General features: G+C 36.4%; 2 protein-coding genes across 3 annotated transcripts; one reads left to right on the forward strand and one right to left on the reverse strand.

The window, feature by feature from the left end:
- Positions 1-8,409: 8,409 nt before the first annotated feature.
- Positions 8,410-13,710, forward strand: CP5 (Polyketide cyclase/dehydrase and lipid transport superfamily protein). Of its 2 annotated transcripts, XM_088978634.1 has the most exons (6): positions 8,410-9,755; positions 9,979-10,141; positions 10,297-10,473; positions 10,559-10,642; positions 12,589-12,670; positions 12,916-13,710. In XM_088978634.1, exons 1-6 carry the CDS (start codon positions 9,430-9,432, stop codon positions 13,353-13,355), a joined length of 1,272 nt encoding a protein of 423 aa, XP_088834760.1. In that variant the 5' UTR covers positions 8,410-9,429; the 3' UTR covers positions 13,356-13,710. The 2 variants fall into 2 exon arrangements, with proteins under 2 accessions (XP_088834760.1, XP_088834761.1); XM_088978635.1 differs by lacking the exon at positions 10,559-10,642 and having other exon boundaries at positions 8,486-9,755.
- Positions 13,711-17,460: 3,750 nt separating this feature from the next.
- On the reverse strand, positions 17,461-22,190 carry LOC148864298 (pyruvate dehydrogenase E1 alpha). Its single transcript, XM_088975113.1, has 3 exons — positions 21,666-22,190; positions 20,783-21,563; positions 17,461-18,033 (listed from the first exon to the last, which is right to left on the reverse strand). The coding sequence occupies exons 1-3, from the start codon at positions 21,906-21,908 to the stop codon at positions 17,756-17,758; spliced, it is 1,302 nt and encodes a 433-aa protein (XP_088831239.1). The 5' UTR covers positions 21,909-22,190; the 3' UTR covers positions 17,461-17,755.
- Positions 22,191-23,438: the final 1,248 nt, after the last annotated feature.

Genomic DNA, 23,438 nt, shown 5'->3' on the forward strand with positions numbered 1-23,438 from the left:
AATAATTATTTCTTATTTAAACAATTACTATTTATTTTTATTTTAAAAATTACAAAAAAATAAAAAATAAGTAAACATTTTATAATATATTCAAAAATATAGAATTAATTATTATTTATTTTTTAATTCTAAAAATATAAAAAATAAAAAATATATACTAAGTCTTTATAGGCTTGTGTTTTTAATTCTTTTGTTATTTTATATATTTCCCAAATCTTCTTTCATAAAATTTTCATAGATCTCTACTAATAAAACACAAAAAAAAAATGTTTTTGAATATAAAAAATGTAGATCAACATAGATTTAAACATTTTCAAGCATTCAAGTAAAAAAAATACATGATATTGTGAAAATTTGAAAAAAAAACTTATCTATTTTTGCAATATTTTCAAAACATTAAAGCTTTGAAAACGTTAATCATTCACACTTGTTTCTTGAGTTTCTTTTGCATATCTAGTACTCTATGAATGGGGTTTGGAGTTTTAGAGTCATTTGGGGGTGAAAGAATGCTTATTTCAGGGGAAAAGAACTTCTTTCTCCTTTTATTTTTGCTTTGTTTTTCATCTGTATTTTTTCATAGCGTATTGACCAATGCACCCCTAATATGGCTTGATACGGGTCTGATATAATGGAAAAAAAAAACATGATTCCATCGATTTTCCACTATATCTTGTATTGAGCATTACAAGATACCATATGATGCCCCATATTGGGTGTATCATGTCAAAATTTGAAGCCCTAATCATAATGTTTCACCTCAAAAGTCATTTCAACAATCATATCAGCATTATCTAAGCCTTATCCCAACTATACCGTGAAAGCTTTGTGAATCCTATTTCATTGATCTATTCTTTTTAGTGTCATATCCATTGTTAAATTATTAGTACTTAAATCACCTCTTATTACTTAAAGCCATATCCTTTTTGATCTGCCCCTAATCCTTTTTTCAGCTTAGCATATCATTTCTTCTTACTACTTAAATCCATTTTTGTTCATTTTCTCTCATTTTATCATCTATTGGACTAGGTTCCTAGAAGTAATTGTACTGATGGTATCCTAAAATATTATAAAGAGATTAAAGAATTTGAGTATATTTTAAGGAGTAAACTTACAATGTCAACATACTCAACCCCATAAAACTGTTAACAGCATGTCAACCCCCATCCAAGCGGTGATAGATAGAGCTCAATCTTCTTACATTGAAACATTTGAAGTGAACACGAAATGCAATGGGGACAATCATCAAAAGGCATGGAGGTTTATCTTGTGGTGACCTCCAATAATTGGAACAATCAAAATAAGTTTTGATGCATCCCGTTTAAACAATGGTATGTGCTCAATTGCGACCATTGCAAGAAACATTTTGGGAGAGGTGGTAGATTACAAGGCCTACCACTTGGGCTCGACAACCATCAACATGGTGGAAGCTTGGACTGCTTGGGAGACCCATAATTTGGTAGCAAACTTCACTATCCATTCCATCACCATCGAGGATGACTCAATGCTCGTGATTTCTTGTCTCAAGCTTCTCATCGATCCCCTTGGAATTTGTAGAACATTGTAAAGGATTGTTTGGGGATGAAGAATCGAGTGAATGAAGAGATTCTCTATAGTCATGTGTACCTGGAGGCCAATCAAGCAACAGACTAACTCGCCAATTAGGTGTGGCCATGAGTTGAGCCTTTCATGAGCTATTTGAGCTTGGCTTGGTTTAAATCGAGCTTCAAGCTGAATTCGAGCCCAATATATAGGCTCATTTGCTACTCAAGTCGAGCTCGAGCCAAATGAAGCTTGACTCATGAGGCTCGCAAGCCTAGTATTAAATAAATATTTTTTATTACATACATACATATATAAAAAATATAATAAATAATTTTATTTTTTATGTATAATAGAAAATAATTTTTATAATTCTTATTTCCTTGTATTTAAAATAAAAATAATTTTTATAATTATTTTTTTCATATATAATGTTAAATAACTTTATACTTATAATTCTTAAGTTTTAAGGGATGGGAAAACCCAACTATCCTATCCAACCTTAAAACATGCATTGGCACAATTTTAAGTGAAAATATATTTAATAATTATTTCTTATTTAAACAATTACTATTTATTTTTATTTTAAAAATTACAAAAAAATAAAAAATAAGTAAACATTTTATAATATATTCAAAAATATAGAATTAATTATTATTTATTTTTTAATTCTAAAAATATAAAAAATAAAAAATATATATGGATATGATAAATAATCCATAGATCTAAAATATACTAAGTCTTTATAGGCTTGTGTTTTTAATTCTTTTGTTATTTTATATATTTCCCAAATCTTCTTTCATAAAATTTTCATAGATCTCTACTAATAAAACACAAAAAAAAAATGTTTTTGAATATAAAAAATGTAGATCAACATAGATTTAAACATTTTCAAGCATTCAAGTAAAAAAAATACATGATATTGTGAAAATTTGAAAAAAAAACTTATCTATTTTTGCAATATTTTCAAAACATTAAAGCTTTGAAAACGTTAATCATTCACACTTGTTTCTTGAGTTTCTTTTGCATATCTAGTACTCTATGAATGGGGTTTGGAGTTTTAGAGTCATTTGGGGGTGAAAGAATGCTTATTTCAGGGGAAAAGAACTTCTTTCTCCTTTTATTTTTGCTTTGTTTTTCATCTGTATTTTTTCATAGCGTATTGACCAATGCACCCCTAATATGGCTTGATACGGGTCTGATATAATGGAAAAAAAAAACATGATTCCATCGATTTTCCACTATATCTTGTATTGAGCATTACAAGATACCATATGATGCCCCATATTGGGTGTATCATGTCAAAATTTGAAGCCCTAATCATAATGTTTCACCTCAAAAGTCATTTCAACAATCATATCAGCATTATCTAAGCCTTATCCCAACTATACCGTGAAAGCTTTGTGAATCCTATTTCATTGATCTATTCTTTTTAGTGTCATATCCATTGTTAAATTATTAGTACTTAAATCACCTCTTATTACTTAAAGCCATATCCTTTTTGATCTGCCCCTAATCCTTTTTTCAGCTTAGCATATCATTTCTTCTTACTACTTAAATCCATTTTTGTTCATTTTCTCTCATTTTATCATCTATTGGACTAGGTTCCTAGAAGTAATTGTACTGATGGTATCCTAAAATATTATAAAGAGATTAAAGAATTTGAGTATATTTTAAGGAGTAAACTTACAATGTCAACATACTCAACCCCATAAAACTGTTAACAGCATGTCAACCCCCATCCAAGCGGTGATAGATAGAGCTCAATCTTCTTACATTGAAACATTTGAAGTGAACACGAAATGCAATGGGGACAATCATCAAAAGGCATGGAGGTTTATCTTGTGGTGACCTCCAATAATTGGAACAATCAAAATAAGTTTTGATGCATCCCGTTTAAACAATGGTATGTGCTCAATTGCGACCATTGCAAGAAACATTTTGGGAGAGGTGGTAGATTACAAGGCCTACCACTTGGGCTCGACAACCATCAACATGGTGGAAGCTTGGACTGCTTGGGAGACCCATAATTTGGTAGCAAACTTCACTATCCATTCCATCACCATCGAGGATGACTCAATGCTCGTGATTTCTTGTCTCAAGCTTCTCATCGATCCCCTTGGAATTTGTAGAACATTGTAAAGGATTGTTTGGGGATGAAGAATCGAGTGAATGAAGAGATTCTCTATAGTCATGTGTACCTGGAGGCCAATCAAGCAACAGATTAACTCGCCAATTAGGTGTGGCCATGAGTTGAGCCTTTCATGAGCTATTTGAGCTTGGCTTGGTTTAAATCGAGCTTCAAGCTGAATTCGAGCCCAATATATAGGCTCATTTGCTACTCAAGTCGAGCTCGAGCCAAATGAAGCTTGACTCATGAGGCTCGCAAGCCTAGTATTAAATAAATAATTTTTATTACATACATACATATATAAAAAATATAATAAATAATTTTATTTTTTATGTATAATAGAAAATAATTTTTATAATTCTTATTTCCTTGTATTTAAAATAAAAATAATTTTTATAATTATTTTTTTCATATATAATGTTAAATAATTTTATAATTCTTAATTTTTTGTCTAAAAAATAAAAAATAACTTTATACATATAATTTTTATTTTTCTAAAAAAAGGCTTATAGTCGAGCTCGAGCCAAGCTGAGCTCGAACTTGTGAGCTATGAACCGAGCTGAGCTTGAGCTCGAACTTGATACTATTCATGCGAGCCGAGCTCGAATAGCCAAGTATTCGGCTCGGCTAGGCTTGAATCTACCCCTATCACCAATCAAGCCCCTCTTGGTTTCATAAAAAAAATACTCAACACTAATGCATGGACAGCCTAAAGAAAACACAAGTGCATTCACCAAAAAATACAAAGCATATTTCTTTTCATACATATTTCTTTTAGTTTTTTAAATATCCAATAAGCATTAATTCAAAAAAGCTATTACAACATCTAGACAAAGTCACCCGGTACATATCAAAAATCACATGCAAACTAACATTTGGGGATAGACTTTCATATTCCTTAAAACACTCATTTTGAGCCAATGTTCATAATATCATCACAATCCCTCAAAATAGGCCTTATTGTATTTGTATTCAGAAGGGGTGGGAACACATGGATTGGGCACATTTGTGGAAATTCCACCCTTGCCAATATTGTATCAACTGATTTTCCCAATTTTTCATAACTTTATCATTATGTTGTTTGTTCCAAGTAGGGGTGTCAATTGGGGCACATTTGTGGAAATTCCACCCTTGCTAATATTGTATCAATTGATTTTCCCAATTTTTCATAACTTTATCATTATGTTGTTTGTTCTAAGTAGGGGTGTCGATTGGATTGGACTTTCAGTCCAATGTGAGTTCATTACAAATGGACCAGGTCCAATCCAATCCAATGAATATTTTGTACCGATCGAATTCAATGTTTGGATTGTCCAGTCTGTTCAAATTCATTTTAATTTAAATTGATTTTAATCCATATCCAGTCTATTGACACCTACATTCTTATCTTATATCAATGGACCAGATATTAACTTAATCCAACCCAATCCAGTATAAATTTATTATGGATGGATCAGGTCCAATCCAATCTAATAAATGATTTGGACTGGACTGGTCTGATCCAATATGTCTTGTTGTTCGTCCAATCCATCCAAATTGATTTTGGTTTGGACGAGGTCCAGTCTAAAACCAGTCCATTGACACCCTTGGTTCTAAGTATAATTATGATTGTTTCTTCACTTCCAACCTGCAAAAACATATTCATGTTCCTTTAGAAGAGGAAGAAGGTAACTTCATTTTTTTTTTATCTAGTCATTCATGTTCCTTTTTTGTAGAAAACCATTCATGTTCAATTGATGAATCTATTTTGGGATTCCAATTGCGAAAACATATAGATTTTTTGTTAGTTTTGTGATATTTATTATATTTATTCATTTTTGAAAAAATAGAAAATTCCAAAAATTATAAAAATAATTTATTTTATATATCTTAAATGATATTCAAGGTACAAAAATAATTTATTTTAATAGATTGAAATCTTAAACATTGCTTGATGTATTATTGGTAAAGTTATTGTATGATATCTACATGTTTTGGGTTCTTGTTATTGATGATTGTAATGTATCTCTTCATATAAACTATTAAAAATTTAAAATGTGCATTTATTATGTGTTTATACCTTACTCATAATCACTAGTTAGCAAACATTGAATAGAAATTTAGATAGGTTTGGGTTGGCTCTTAACCCCACCCAAAGTCCATAGTTTGGGAGGGTCAAAAGAGTTTCAAAGATACAAAGAGGGGGCTAGAGAAGAGTAATGATAGATTTAATGGGTAGAGGGAAGACGTTACAAACATTGACATAAAGAGTGGGGTAGAGAACAGTAATAATATTTCGCATGTGTGACGGCAAGAAGGGGAGACTCTCACTCTTGTGGCGAGAGACCCTTGGCATCCACATACTCCTCTTTCTATTATATATTTGAACCTTAGATTTAGTGTTGTTAATGTATTGGTGGGATTCATATGAATTTCACTAATGTATTCAAGTGTGTCCATATCTTTCCACCATACCCATGCATTTTCAAAGCATATTCATATCCAAGCTTACTGATACAATACTTGAAATTGATATTTTGAACCTTGTTATGAACCATAGTAACATTTTCTATTGTTAGCACTAAAATTTGCTTCTTGAAAGCAATGCATCAATCCACTTGTCTTGGTTTAATAACTTGGAGAAGTCTTTGAACAGCTTTGCTAATTTCTAGTTCTTACAATAACATTGCTTTAATAGTAGATACTGAATTTTGAGAATCTAACTCCACCATGATTTGCCTACCACCCAATAAACTTGTTCATGGGTCAAGTAGCCCGATGGGCCGACCTGTCCCAACTCAATCTAAGTTGGGCTTGGACAGGATTTTAGGCTCGTGGGCTCAAGCTCAGGCCTAAAACATTGGGCTTGACCTTTTTTTCAAGCCAAGCTTGGGCTTTCTCTAAAAAGCCCGAGTCGAGCCCAAACTCGACTTGATAATGTATTATATAATAAAAATATATTTTATATAATAAAAAATATAATATATATCTTCTTTGTTATTCTTCTCCTTTGCCAAGTAATAGTGAGATATTTCATTATTTTTTAGGCTTTGAGGTCTTTAATATAAATAAAATAGTTGTTTTTTGAATAAAAATAAAATAAAAAATAAAGCCACCAATCGGTAAGGTTGCTCATTTCCACCTAAATCGGGGAGTGTGTGAGCTAATATAGCCATTATGAGTCACAATCTCGTAAAACACGGACTACGATGGTGAGCTCCTCGGGGTTGTCATGCGGTGGTCGGACTGACTAGGAGGCGAGCTGCCCGAGAGTGCTGCATGATGGCGAGCTGCTTGTGAGTGATGCATTGTGGCGAGCTGCCTATGAGTGCTGCACCTATTTGTCACGAGGTGCCAAATGTCACAATGTCACTGAAGGGCCAAATCCGCCCTCACCAAACTTGAGTTGAGAACCCCAAAGGTGACTCTATAAAAATTTTATAGGTGATAAATCAAGTTTATATCATAAAGGTATTGTTCAATATATAAGTTGTTTGTTAAACGTTAAGGGGTTGTTTGATAACAGCTGAAATGTCTAAACTGAAAAAATTAAAGATTATTACTGTCTTTTAGTGAATAAGTTTTTAAGGAGGCTATGTGCTTAGCTGAAGTTGGGTAGAATACTGTACCCTTTGAATAATTTACTCTTTAATTATTTTATCCATTGAATAACAAAACAATAAGTCATTCAGTTCAGCAGCCTCAGCTGTTATCAAACAGTCTCTCAATAATTTTGGATTGTTTGTTAAATATTATGAGGGAGCTAATTAATATTGGATTTTCCAGATAAAATGAGTATATTGTCTTGGGTAGCAACCATCTTTTATTACATTTGACAAAGCTCGAAATAATTTTTTGGTCAATAGTAATTCATATTTTCTTACTTGGGTATTGAACTTCAGAAATGGGATAGTTAATATAATGATATAGAGCAGTTGGTTAGCAGTGTAAATTTTCAAATAAGTGTTTCGATAGAAGGCTTTTTTTTTTTTTTTTTTTTTTTTATCGGGAAGATATTGTGGTAATGAAATGTGATGGTGGAGTTTTGGAACTTTTGGTATCTGTTCCTTTTCTGGTTCCGGTTGAATCATGGAAAAGGTGGTTAACCCTTTGGATGCGGAACTTCAAGCCATCTTTTTTAAGGCATGCCTTTTGGCTGTGCAGATAAGGCCTAAGGGATGGAAAAGTATATAGTTATTTGTTGTAATCCAAAGTCTGTTTTGGACTTCAAATTTAGAAACAACTCTTCCCTTGATTTTTGGATGGGCATGTTGATCTTATAAGCTTGTACTCTTACTAGGCCAAAACAATCTTCAACCCAGTTTAGCTCTAAGACTAATTCTTGTGGGACTTTTGCTTTCTTGGCCCCATATTCCTGTTGAGATAAGTGTTTTAGTTAGGTTTAAGGTCTGCATAAGCTTTCTAATTCCAAGTTCCAACTGGTCGGTCATACATTACATTCTAGCCTGAAGAAAAAAAAAAAAAAGTTAGTCCACAGTCCACACCGTCCACGTTTGAACAGTGATATATTTTTTTGAATTGACTTGACCCAATGGAAGCGTCCTCACTTTGTATCTCTAATTTCCAGCCTCGCAGGTTCAATTTTGAACAAGTTAGAATGTGTAAGACAGAACCAGTTCTCCACTAACCCTATCATGTACATATAATTTTTGGGCATTATTCTTTTGACAGATACTCGGCATTTTCACATCTTCATCTAATTGATTATATAATCTTTTGGAAATAAAAATTGTTGTATTAAGAATTAATAGACGACAATATGTGATTATCAATGACAAACCGTCATACCGTGCCCGCGCCTCACTCGCACTCAGACGATACCAACCAAAGTTTCAGTCCTTTTCACTCTTGATTCTTTGAAAGGAGTCATCAGTCCAAGAGTGAATTTTGATATCATCCATGGTGGGATTGGCATCGTCGTGATTTCTTTTAACTGTGGTTAAAATTTTGGCGTGGAGATCTGGTATGGTACGGAGTATAAATTATAACCCATAACTCATCTCAATTCCCAACCAAAGCCACCGCTGCACCGCGTCACTGCAATTGTTTAATTGTAAATATACTCTGAATTCTGAATTCTGAAATTCTGAGAGGAGAGGAGGAAAGATCATCATCCAAGTCAGCGAACGTGAAAAACGAGACAATTGCAACCACGTAAAACAAACATCTCTGATCTTCCTTTATCATTTGTGTGGAGGGTTTGGTTTGGACTTTGGCCAGGAAAAGAACAGAAGAGACCACTGCAGTATATATTTCTCTAGCATTCATTTCATCCTTCTGCATCTCTTGGTCCCGATTCCTCTAAATTTAGCGCCAATTTTTGGGCCACTGCTGTGGATATTTTGTTCGCCAAATGTAGAAGGCTGTGTTGAATCTGAAATTTAAGACTGGGCCTACGGTAATCCTTATAACACGCCTCGCTGCCGCTTATCTTTAAATCCTTATCCCAAGCTGCTGTATGCATACTATCGTTTTCTTCTTCAGTTCCTCTGCTGTCCATATCTGCATCTCCTTCCATCCTCTCTTTCATCTTTCCTCTTCCTCTTCTCTTTATTAGTTAGCGGGGGTTTTGCTTCTAGGGTTTCATTTTCCCTGTTACTTTTCCCCCGTCGGAGTCCTCGAGTTATCGCTGTGCTTATTGCTCTATAATTTTATTGAATCGAAGGTTCCTTTTTTTTTAATTCTCTTCCTCCTCCTCCTCCTCCTCCTCTTTTTTTTCTCCTTTTTTTTTTTCCGGGTTATCGATTCTATTCTCTTCAATGGCTGTGGTTTCGGCTTTGTTCGAGATTCTAGAGAGACCCAATATTGGGGATATCTTCATGGAGCTCATGGGGTTTTTCGGTCCTCTATGGATTGCTGTTCTTGTTGGAATTGTGGTTGGATGGTCTTGGAAGCCAAAATGGGCCAGTTTGGGGAGAGACAAATTGGATTCTTCAACTTCAAATCCTCCTCTGTTACCCTCCTCATCCTCCCCAAGGTTGAGTTCATCAAGGGCAACAAACCCCAGTTGCAACTCTTTGATCCCCGACGATGGTCTGGAGAAGGAGACTTTCTCCTCACCACCTACCACGGATTCTGTCTGCGGGTATGTTTGATTTTTCTACTAAACTTTGGTCTTATCCTTCATACTGAGTTGAAAATTTCCCCCAATTGTTTATTTAGTTAATTTGATTCCTAAGTTATTTCATTAATGTCTTACATACTAATGGTATTAACTTTGGTTTGAATGATGAGCTCGGCAAGTAGAAATAAAGATTACCTTGCAATTTGGTGTCTAACCTCCCGGCCTTCTTACATCTTTCCTGCAGTTCGTCACAACTTGAAATGGAAAAATCGGTGGCTGTGACTGAAGAAGATCTAGAGCATCTGTGTCAGCTTGCAGAGATGAAAGATGGAGGTCCAGCGTGGATGCATATGATGGACCGTTCTACTCCTAATATGAGCTACCAAGCTTGGCAGAGAGATCCAGAGGTAGGCCATCTTCTCTATAATTTAATTGAACAAATTCAGTGGCATCCTGAAGCTGTAGTTTGTATGCTAATTTTGGAGAACTTCTAATTCTGCAAATTTTGTAACATTGTTCCAATATTATCTTATTTGGGTGTATTTCAATCAACATTTTTTAGAATGGTCCTCCACAATATCGTTTTAGAACTGTCTACGAGGATGCTACACCTGAGATGGTGAGGGATTTCTACTGGGATGATGATTTCCGATCTAAGTGGGACGACATGCTGAAATATTCTGCTACATTGGAGCAGTGCCCGACCACAGGAACTATGGTGGTCCATTGGATCCGCAAGGTGAGGGAACTGTCTTCCTACTATCTTTGCATAAACATCGTTCTTGGTTCCATATGCTTATGGTTCCCAACATTCTGTGGTACAGTTTCCCTTCTTCTGTAGTGATAGAGAATACATAATTGGACGTCGAATTTGGGAATCTGGAAATGCATATTATTGTGTTACAAAGGTATGGAAAGGGGAAACCAATTCTGAGATTTGTTGTGAATATCTTATTAATATGATTCTGTTTCCATTTTAGTTGATTAAGAAATTTCCCTTTCTAACTATTTTATGCTATTTATCTTGTTGATTGAGATCACCTGCATTATGTTGAGTTATCATTTACCTTCTCTGGATGGAAAAGAAACAGCTTACCCCCCCAAAAAAAAAATAAAATAAAATAAAATAAAATAAAGGAATCCCAACCACGCAGCACTTTGAAAAGGTGTATGCCTAATCGCTAAGACCCTAACATGGACTTGATTGGGCTTGTCTTGACTCTTCAGGGGCTTGTCTTAAACACAATTGGGAAAAAAATAAAGAGATGATAGTTTTACAGTGCTTGAATATGTTTTATATGTTTGATTTTATTTTAAAACTTTCATTTTTAATATGTTTTAGATGCTATGTTTACATTATTTTAATTTGAGACAATAGGTTTTTCAAAATACTTATTTTAAACTTTATATTTTAATTAATATTGTGTTTAATATTTTTTTCCTTTTTTTTTGGGTATTTTTTGCAAGTTTGCACCTTGCTTCAAAAAGGTGTGCATCTCGCTTTGCGTCTCAGGCACAAAATGCCCCTTGTGCTTTTGTTTTTTGAGCCTTGCACTCTTAAAACACTACTTCTGGCTTTGTCAATCTGGAAGAGACAAATAGTAATTAACTTTTGCAGCTCACAATCCTATTTCTGGCTTCGTTATTTCCCTTCTTTAATACAAGCTAATGAGACAATTTCTTGATCCCTCTCAAAGAAATGGAAAAAATAGGATTCATGAGCCTTCTGGCTTTGTTATTTCCCTTCTTTATACAGTTGTTTTGTTCCCCTTTCAACCATCTATTTGTGAAACAAGCTTCATCTTAAATCTAGGATATAGGCCTTTTTCTATAAGGGTCTATAATTGAGATTTTTTATGACTAATATCACTCATGGAGAAGGCCACTGGTACAAAGGGTGGATGTGGTCCAGGGGATTGAACACTTGGCTGAACCAAAAGGTCTCCATCCAATAGATTGCTAGCATTGGCTTCATCATCGTTAGTTAGATTCTTTAGCCACGGAGAAGGTCACTGGAACAAAGGGTGGATGTGGTCCAGGGGATTGAACACTTGGCTGAACCAAAAGGTCTCCATCCAATAGATTGCTAGCATTGGCTTCATCATCGTTAGTTAGATTCTTTAGCAAATCAGTTTGAATGACCAAGGAGTACAACATGTGCCAATAACATTGGGGCCCAAAATGGCTCTGCACTTTCCTCTCGCCATACTTTAAATGAGTCAAATTTGAGCCCAAAATCCATTAACAAGCTGTCAGAATAAACCTCTCTTTTTGAGTAAATTTAATTTAAAACATTGAAACTTTTGATTACATTTTGAAAACACTAGAAATGCCATAACGGCGGGGTACTAATGTGAGCTGGAGTCTGGAGGAATGAAAGGGTTCCCAACTTGGTGGATGGCTTTGATTAGCCATGCCATCGCTCCATGTGGCAGAAACAGAATAGATGTAGAGAAACTCCCTACATGACATGATAAGGAGACCTTTTTTCCATATATTTTGTATGCATGACAGATTGGTACTAGCTCTCAATTTGGTTGCCTAGTAGTTTTTGGGCATTTTTGTTGGACTATGTGTTGTGTAAGCTAGTGTTTATCTGACTAGACATTCCACTGATATTCGGTCCTGAAACTTGAATGCAAATGATATAAAAAAAAAAAAAAAAAACTAATCATAGCAAGAGAAATGAAATGGTTAACATGGTCTAGCAGGAAAAAACTCCAACTCCCACCCCTTAAAAGGGATCTCCTTTTGTATCACCTGAACATTTTCTGATAGTCAACACTTATTTATTGGTGTTCGATTCCTACTTTTAAAGAAACTTTCAATCATGGGTTATTTGTTCATGTTACAGGGAGTACCCTGCCCCTCTGTCCCAAGGCGCAACAAACCAAGACGTGTTGACCTGTACTATTCTAGTTGGATTATTCGGGCAGGTAAATAAGCACTACATCTCTATGGAAACCTTGTCTTTCATCTCTCCTTGTTTTTTCTTCCCCTTCTGTGTAAATGTATGAGGTGTCGCTTAACCTTGGGAGATTCTTAAGAGCGAGAGGAAATTAAGTTGATTTTTCCTGGGGATATTAAGAGACAATTTAAGATATAAGTATTAGCCATTCATGTTCTTTTGATGCTTGGAATCCAATCAATAACTAGATGTGTTGTGGTGTATATGAACCAGTGGAATCCAAGAGAGGGGATGGTCAGCTGACTGCATGTGAAGTGCTTCTCTTTCACCATGAAGATATGGGTATTCCATGGGAAGTTGCAAAGCTTGGTGTTCGCCATGGGATGTGGGGAGCTGTCAAGAAGATCGATCCTGGTTTACGTGCTTACCAGAAGAATAGAGCAGCAGGGTCACCACTCTCCCATGATGCGCTCATGGCTCAGATCAACACTAAAATCAATGTAGACTACTTCAGATCCTTAGAAACTACTGGTGACTCAACCGAAGTAAAAACAGTAGATTCATCTGAGAAACCATTGGGAAGGAACATACCTAAGCTCCTAGTTGTTGGGGGAGCTGTTCTCGTTGCATTTACACTTGACCGGGGCCTCTTGACTAAAGCAGTCATATTTGGAGTGGCTAGAAGATTTGCTAATATTGGGAGGAGATTGTGACTGAGGAACATTGACTGGAATCTGCAATCAATACAAGTTAATTCACTCATTTGTTCAGTGAGCTGCACTTTTGATGGATTGCCACTCGCCTCTCCTAACAAGAAAAGATTTTGTATCCCCTCTGCTATTTTAGTGATGATTCAACTCCAAGAGGTTGTATGTTTTCATCCATTAGAATGGGTAAATCTCACTTGAGGATTTGTCATTGAAACCACAGGCAAATTCAGTTTTTCTTTCACTTTCCTGTAATTTTCCCCTTATTTCGTTATCCATATTTAAGCTGAGGTTGCACATAAAACAAGGAAAATTAAATTATTTAATACAAGGATCTAATGCCCTTGGTATCACAGGTAAATTTAGATTTTCTTTCCCAACCATTTTTATCATTCTTCAATTTGTTTTGTGATTTTAATGGAAAGTTAATATTTTATGCTACACTTGATTCTACCTATTTAATGGTATGGAAAAAAATGTCTCCGGAGAAAAGTGTATTGTATTGATTTAAGGCGCAAGCAAACTTCTTGCAAGAGGATCGTGTCTCATGCAACCAAGTTGTTTCTTACATCTTACTATCAAATACTGGGAAAATTGCCATTGCATGTTAGTATAATTTGTTTCTTTTGCTTCTTTTTACATGTCTCCCTTCTCCTTGTACAGTTAAGCTGTCTCATTTTGTTCAAGAACAAAAGGACAGGATTAATAGAAGAATTAAAGGAAAAGAAAAATGATTAAATGTTACTATAATGGTTTTCAAAACCGGACCAGATCAGATGATAGGACTGGAAAAACCAGGAACTGGTCAACTAATCAACTCTGTTTCACCCTAACGCCAATTTTGTCCAAAACCATTGATTTGGTTAGCAAGTGACCCAGGTGGTTGAACTATTGAACTGTTAACTCAGATAACGGTTTTAGCCTTTTTTTTTTTATTTTTTTAGTCAGAATGGGTTATCAGTTCAAACCGGATGATTTAGCTCAAATGGGGGCTTTTAGCTAAACCCTACATAATTAATTAAGAAGCATATTTGCAACTCTCAAAGGAACCACTCAACCTAAAAGCTTAAGCTCTATTAGGTGAGAACAGTGTTTTCAATTCATCATTGACCTGATTGGTTGAATTGTTTGAGCCATCACCTGGTCAGGGTTGAGTTTAGTTGAGTCAAAACCTGTCAGGTGGTCAAAAAACGTTGACTTCATAAAAAATCGTCCAATTCGGCCATTTCAAATGTTGACCCATTCAACGTGATTATGGGGTCATAGGTTGCACATTCAGTGCATGAAAACTTTCGGAGGTCAAAACTTTGCATTCCGATGTCCAATTGGGGTGATCTTTTTTATTTTGGTAACTTTTCAAAATCTATGCATTCCTTGTTATTTTCACGATAAACCCCCTTTTTTGGCCTAAAAATGAAATTTTTAATATTTTTATAAATAAAAATTTTAAAACTGAATTTTTTTTTCGCTTCATGGGGCTACACAACAGGGGTAGCCCATCCCCTTTCGCTTCATGAGCATTGAATAGATTTTTATTCTCCACCCCATCACGTGAAACCCTATTGAGCTTGAAGCGCGAATAAGTATAGGCCACACATACCTTGTGTTTAAATTTAGTTATAATGAGGACAATGATCAAACATTAGACCACTTGGTCAAACAGTTTCTAATATTATTATGTAAAAAACCATTCAACTAAAAGGATAAGCTATTTTCTATTAGCGGCTAATGTCTAATGTATTCTAGAAATCAAATGGCCAAAAAAGAAAGGTTGAGATGAAGGGAAAAAATGGTTTTGCTCATTGTGACAGTGGATAAAGGTTGTATTTGTTACCTTTGAGTGGATCAATACAAATTGATGAAAAATGTATTGTCACATCATGTTGAATCTTTTCATTAGAAAAGTGCGTACGTGAGGTTGGTCGTTGGAAAAAAAAAAAAAAAAAAACCTTTCACGCAAAGGCAAAATTTATATTAATCAACCAAACATTTGAGGTAGATACATTCAATGACCTTTGGATGCCAGATGGGTCTACTTAGGTTTTAAAAACAAGATGTTAGTAGTATCAACTCCCTTCAGGTTGCGGAAGATGGTCCTTTGCACCATAGGGTTCTGCATATAAGGTTCAAAGTAACTTGGACCCTTCGTCCAACGTCACTTGGAAGCAGTTATCAGTTATGGGCCTTGAAATCTATTCCATAACGAGCTCATCTCTTTTCTTGGAAGTGCATTAATAACCTGCTCCCAACCCAAATGCCAAATCCAAATGGCTCTTAGACAATTTACGTGGAACATTGAAGAAGACTGCCTAACTGGCTATCGCCATCTGGTTTCAAAGCTCTTCTTTCACTCCAGAGTTGATAAATACCCACACTTCACACTGAAAAGATTGGCTCCACAAATGGGATGATACCAACGGCAATATGTTGAGACCCACTCACCTTCACGCTAGCCACTCTAATTATGCGGCTTATCTGGAGAGCGAGAAATCAGTTGACTTTGGAAGGGAAACAATTTCAACCCCAGTCCGTCATTGAAGCCACACACGCAGGCTTTACTGAAACGGGTTCCACTCTTGGACCTAGACCAATTGCTACCGATACTACAGCTCTCATTAGAGATGTGCCCAGATGGAAAAAAAAAAAACCAGTGCCAGATTACGTTAAAATAAAGGTGGACGGAGCAGTTGGTCGTGCTCGTTCAGAGGCAGGTATAATTGTAGGAGATGAAAACGGCTCCTTTCTCCGAGTTCGGATTTGCTGACCACAATACATTGTTGGTCATGTTAATCCAGCCCCACATCCAGAATATGGATGATCACAATACAATCGATGTTCCATATGTGTGGCTGGATGAGCATAACCAGCAATGTGTTGTGATCAACAGATCTCTTCGCAAGAGCAGCACCCCTGGAGGCCTGCCCAACTCACTCTGGATTTGCTACCCACGAGCTGTTTCCACAGAATATCACCACCATGTATTAGGAATATCTACCCAAGAATGATAAAAAGAGATATTTCCAATGCACAGCTGTAATTATTTGTGGGTCGGGATGTGAAAACAGATCTGAGCCCTGTAATTTGGCTGAAACTCGAGCCCTGCTAGAGGCATTGGTGATGACAAATTCCCTTCCCTTCACCTCTGGAACACAGTTATTAAAAGTGATGACAAACCTATTGTTGAGTTTCTGGTACTGGAGCAAAGTGAACGACCGTGGCGCATCAAGAATGTAATTGCGGATTGCATACGCGGCTCTCATCAACTTCGAAAGCGTGTGTGCAGTTACACTCCAAGGTATTGTAATAAAGTAGCTCACGGCTTGTAAAGTAGGCCGTGCCGGCCAGCATGGCCTGAGGCCCGGCAGAGCCCATATACTATCTATCTATTTATCACGGATTCACGGTCCGCTACAGTGTTAATGGCCTGCAAAATGAGTCGTTCCAGCCCAGCATGGCCCACATTATACATCTATATATGATATCTTTGTACTCAATTTCTTTGTCATTTCCCCTTTCATTGCAAATCTTCTTAGTGAATTGTAACTGAAACCATTCTGATTCCAATTCTGGAAGATTCCGATTCAAATTCAGACAATGAACCAAATGGACCCTGAATGATTTAGCCCAAAGGCCTCAAAAAACATGGGTTATATTGCCGCATTTTCCACTTCCAGATTGATGGGACTAGATGGGTTATGTGGACGCATTTTCCACTTCCGGATGTTTCTCACCAAACTGAAGTTTGCCCACCTCTACCCACATAACACCGCACCAGCCGAGTCTGAATCTCCTGCCCACGCAAATTCTACCCATATCTACCCACATAATATCGCAGTTACACATGGATAACATCTCATCCTCCTAAATGGTATTATACAGGAGCAGATATTCCCAATTCACGGGGTGGCAGGTACCTGCCAATTAATTAGCACCAATGATATTCTGAAATCCGGATCTCCTAAGTCCTACCCACAAACTGTTTACAGATACCCAATCGTTCAAACTTCAAATTTTCTAGTACATGCACTATTCTTCAGCTTCTACTCATGGTTACCCAAATATAGGTCCAATGGGAATAACAAAATCAACGTAACCACTGTAACAAGAATAATGAAACATATGACCAATAATTCCTTATGAATTTCCCACAGAGAAACAGATCAATTTCTGTTAAAAGTAATAATCAACAGTAAGTGTAGGGGGCAAGAATATGCCTGGATAAATAATTAAAAGAGCAAACTAATATCAGATAACAAAGAAAAGCTGAGAACATACACCGTCCTTAAATAAGAAAAAGAAAAAGAAAAGCTAATTTTTGGAAATATGAACTTGTATAATCAACCCTACGCTCACACTAACCATGAAGACAGAGCTTGCATAAATGTATGGATAATCAACTATAAAACTCAGACATGGGCGGTGCCTTCTGTAAACTTAGGATCTTCACATCTGTACTTCCCATCAGGGCCAATTCCAAAACCTTTTGGATCTGCAAACACATTCTCTAGTAGCTGGCTGCGTGATGGAAGGGGGCTTTTATCTCCAAACTCCACAGCATCCTCAATCACTTCATCAATCTTCTTTTCTATAGCTTTCAACTCAGCTTCGTTGACCAGATTGTTCTCGATCATGTATTTCTTCAATGCTGTGATGGGGTCTCTTGCAGAATAGCGAGCCTTCTCAGCTATCAAAACAGAATCAAAGGTTGAGGTGTTGGTGGCAAAAAAAATAGCTGCTAAAAGAAAAGCAAGATAAAGGCGATAATTCAAATTCAGTCAAAATGTTGTTAGACTTGGATCAGACTGGACGGTCAGACCATCAGAACTGGGAAACACATTTTCTAGTAGACTTGCTCAAATTCAAGTCATTCATCCCCAAACTATTAGTGATCAGCCACATGAATCTTGTTTTATAGTTCCACTCTGTTAAAGGCAGCATCCTTCTTCAGAAACTTCAGCCAGACACTCTGGAATCCAAGTTCCAGGCACCAGTTACAGCCTACTCCCAAACAATGCAAATCAAGTGGCAGGTATGATTTTGGAACCAGCTACAACCGCAGCTGGGATTAGGGACTTCAGGTATCTTTAGATGCAGGGTCCACAATGGCCAAGAGGCATAGAGGCACTTGGAGCCAGCATTCTCCTCATGAAATTGTGATTCCTCAGCTTCTTCTGCTCAGTTTGGGAAGAGCACAAATACAGATATGTACAGTGCAAATCCTTGTATATGGTATTTACCACGTTTTCGTTTTCCTCTAACAAGTCTTTTTAGAATCCTCAACTTGCATAAAATTGCTTATTTGATGCAAATGATTATAAATAAAAATGATCAAAAACATGATTATAAATATAAAAAAAGCAAGTCTCAACGAAGGAAATTGAAGGGGTCAAGTAGTAGACCTGCAGAATGTATTGTCAACCAGGGAAGAATCAACTGATTGACCAGTCAAACCTTATTTGATATAGTTGAAATTTGATAGCAGTAAAGGACACTTATTGTGCTTACACTGTAGATTTTCAGCTTAATTCAACATGTCAAAGTACCCTAATTAAATGTTTCAAGATGGCTGATTTTTTAGGTTGGCAATTTTCATAATTAGCATTTATAGTAAAATCAAGACTTACAATTTTTAGTAATTTCTGACTCTGCATATAGTAGTTTCAGTAGAACTAGAATGTTATGAAAGTGCCCTAGTTTGAAAAGTTTCTACTTCTTTTACAGTCTAATACAAGTAGGATATAGAATCCAAGTTAGAAGCTGTCTTTGGTCTATAAGGCTATCAACAAGTCTTAGAGAGAGCATCCTTTTTCTGTCTCTACCATAGTCAACAGCTGTAGAAGAAACTATGTTTGTTTCCTCTTCTATTTTCTCTTCTTGTAACACTTGTAGCAGAAGCCTATTGCTGTGTTTCAGAAATATTCTGCTTTATCATTTTACTGGTGTAGCAGGTGCTTCCCACATGCATATGACCAATCCATCTTAGTTGACTCCCCTCGTCTTATAAACAACTAGGATACCTTAGATTTTTTACTAATCCATTCGTTTTTCTCATTGAATCCTTTCAGTCTTTCTACTCATCCATTCACAGCATTCTCAATCTTTGCAACACTCATTTTATACATGTGTTGCTTCTTGCATTCCCAATAACCTACACCAATGAATGCCTACGGAAAATTTGTTAAAAAGTCAACCACTTCCACTAAAAACCAGCAAAGAAAAGAGATAGTTATTACAAATTCGCAATGTTTAGGTGGGTCAGTTAAAACTATGCACTTTATCATTTAAAATATTGCTCAAACATTAATGCAAAACAAATAAGAATGTCAAATCCCATCCATCAAAACCACTCTACAAAATAAAAATAGTAATTCTACACTTCTACAGTGCTTCATCGGAATTTTGCCCAATTAGAAAGGTGACATAAACTGATTGAAGTGATTTTTATAGCTGAAACAAACAAAACATTTCAGAACAGATAGAACATGAGACACAAAAGTCTAATGCTAAAAATTGCAACTCGTTGGGGTAGCATAATAAAATTGTCAAGGAAAAAGACAAGGTTACTCCCTTGGAGATGCAAAAGCAACAAAAGCTAGAAATTTTACTCCCTGTCAAAACCATGGATCAGTGACTTCCTTGGTATTGAAGGAATAAAACTTTAAGGCAATTATCTGTTTCAAAATAAATTATAAAAAAAAAAAAAAAAAAAAAACTTGAAAGCAGTTATAGTAGGCTCGATGAGTTCATTGTCAGACAGTCCTTGGGCTTTGTGGCATCACATAAGGGAGGCAAGGCCATTGATTGCCCAGATGAACTAGCAAGGAACAGGAATAATTAGAGATTCCTCATATTGGGGGATGGACTTGCTGCTGTATCTATTGTGTTTCAAATATCTATTTGGTCAGCTTGATTTTATATTACCATAATTTTCCTCTTCTAGTTATTAGAGGAGTAGATTAGGTAGAATGTCACTGAATTAAAACATAAACCCTACGATGTTAACATTTAGGATCTTAATTGCTATCAATCAATTCCTAATAAGATGAATCAGCAAATGGTCAAACGAGAAACCACATGTATTTCAATTGTACACTTGGACTGAAGAATAATTATTTTTTTCATGCACTGATAAGAAATTATTGGGACCCATCCATCTACTTCTACCGAGCCTTTTGTCTTTTAAATAGCGCATACACCAAGCTAATAACTAGGTCGAGAGACCAATTAACTTCCAACTTTTCTTCCTTGAAAATCATGAATTAGATTCTCGTGGTTCAAGACCAGAATTCACAACGTTAAGAAGATGACGAATTCTATCACAAAAGAAACAGTAAATGGGGCAAAATGCAGAATGACAGAAATACTCAGAAGGAAAGGCATCTAAAGAAAAGGAAAAACAAAATATACTAAGATAACAAAATTCAAAAGCTCACCAGGGTCACGAAGTTCATCCGGATCAGCCAGAGAGTGTCCCCTAAATCTATATGTCTCACACTCCACCAAAGTCGGCCCTTCTCCTCTTCTCGCCCTCGCAATCGCCTCTTTGGCTACCTCCCTCACCTTCAAAACATCCATCCCATCCACATGCACCCCAGGCATCCCGAAAGCTGGTCCCTTCTTCCAAATTTCCGGATCCGAAGTCGCCCTCAGATGAGACATCCCAATTGCCCACAAATTGTTCTCCACGACAAAAACAATTGGCAATTTCCACAACGCAGCCATGTTCAAGCACTCAAAGAACTGGCCGTTGTTACAGGTACCGTCCCCAAAGAAGGCCAAGGTTACACTATCGCAACCCGCCTCTTTGAGAACCTCCCTCCTGTACTTGGAGGTGAAAGCAGCACCTGTGGCGACTGGAATCCCTTCCCCGATGAATGCGAAGCCACCAAGGAGGTTATGCTCTTTGGAAAACATGTGCATGGACCCACCCTGGCCTCGGCAGCAGCCGGTAGTCTTGCCAAATAGTTCACTCATGACAGCACGAGCAGGAACACCTTTGCTGAGGGCGTGAACATGATCCCGGTATGTACTGCAGACATAATCTTCCTGCTTCAAAAGTTTGATAAAGCCGGTCGACACGGCTTCCTGGCCATTGTAGAGGTGGACGAAGCCGAACATTTTACCTCTGTAATACATCTGGGCGCACATGTCCTCGAAAGCTCTTCCAAGAACCATGTCTTCATAGAGTTCTAAGCCTTCCTCCTTGGTGATCAACTGTAAATCACAGAGAATTGTTGAATTAGAGTTTCCAGATCTGCAAAAAATTTGACTGGTTTAAAATTAAGATGTATGCTTTTGGGAAGAGATGGTCGTTACCAGATTGGAGAGAGAGGAGTTAGATTTGAGAGTCTTCTTCTCCTTGACAACATCGGATACGGCGACAATGGTGGATGGACGGTGACAAGAAGAAGGAGATGGTTTCTGAGCATTGAAGCGCAATTTGCTGGCGGAGCCGAGAAAAGAAGAGGGGGATTTGAGGAGATCGAATAAGGGTTTCTCTGGAGATCTGGTGGTGGAAAGCGGCTGGAGGATCTTCATTGCTGGGAAAGCTGAAGACATTGTTGCGCCCTTTGAGTTCTACTACCGGTAAGAAATGTTCTGAAGTGAAGACTGAAGAAGAGAGAGATGAGTATGATGAGAAGGGGGCCGGGCGACGGAGATAGCGATGAAGGGCGGAGAAACCCAAGCCAGGCAGGCAGGGAAAAAGGAATCAAAGGATGATCGCCACGCCGCCTACACGAAGAAGAGAGGCCACTCCCTCACTCATCAACCCCAACCCAACTCTGCCCTGGGTCGCCGTCACCCGCGGGTGACTTACACGTTGTCTGACGTGGCAACAGTTTTTTTCCGAAATTTTCTTAAACTATAGTTAACTCTACTCTTACTCTTTTCGTATTATCTTAAAAGTATTCTCAGTTTTCTAACAATTTTATAAAACCTCCCTCATCGTTAAGTTTCCGTGACACTCCGTCCCATGTGACGACGGAAATAGGGGTGCAAATAGGTCGGATCCGATCCGATTCAGAATCCAATCCGAAATTAGTGGATTCGGATACCCTTTTTCAGACTTCCAAATCCGATCGGATCATGAAATTGGATCCGCTTGGAATTCGAATCATCCCTCGATTCGATCGGAAAATATCTAATCCAATCCGACCCTTCACATATATATAATATTATTATAAAATAACATGTATACCCCATTTTAATATTTTGTTTTAAAATAATATAATATAATTTAATTAATTACATAAGTCTAAAATTGTAAATTTAAAAATAAAAACTAAAAAGTGGAGTCTGAATACCCTAGACTCTCTCTCTCTTCTAACTTCTAAATATTTGAAAGAGTGAAAGTGAGAATAAGGCGAAAAACCCTAGCCATCGCACGCCACTATGTTGCTACCTGTTGCCATCGCCGGTGACCGGTCGTAGATTGCGACTTATTGACTTGCCGTTCGTCTGTTTGGTTCAATCTTGATCATTACTAGTAGTCGGTTGCCTCGCATTCAGCTATTCAAGACTCAACAGTGCCGTTGATAATGTTTCTTCTCCCATCTTCTATTTTTTTTCCCATTCCCTTTTCTACGACTTTTATCATATGGAATAGGTTTAGTCATATAGGTTTGTTCGAGTCAGATTTTGTTTATTATATCTTTAAATTCTACTTTTAACTTTTTTTTGTTTATAATATTTTTTTATTATACTTGTTTATTATATTTTTAAATTCTACTTTAATCCAATTTTTGTATGACAATTTTGTTCTTAATGTTAAATTGAATATCAGAATAGGTTAGTCTGAATATTAAACTGAATATAATATTTGAGCATTTCAGAAAATTTACAGGTTAAATTTGTGCTAGAAGTTTATCTTAAATTTTATGAGGACGAAATCCAATATGCAATCTAGGATAGAAATGGATCAATAATCCCATATGCAAAGGCTGCATTTGGCATTCCTTATTTTAAGAACTTATTTCTTTTTTTTTTTGCAATTAAAATGCTCCTATAAATAATGAGTTTTTAACTGCAAAAAGGAAATAAGTCCTTAAAATAAGCAACGACAAATGCAACTTGAATGTACCTTATTGA

Source organism: Nelumbo lutea, chromosome 3, assembly GCF_056320005.1.
Source record: "Nelumbo lutea isolate HS-2025 chromosome 3, American lotus-T2T, whole genome shotgun sequence".
Classification (NCBI taxonomy): domain Eukaryota; kingdom Viridiplantae; phylum Streptophyta; class Magnoliopsida; order Proteales; family Nelumbonaceae; genus Nelumbo; species Nelumbo lutea.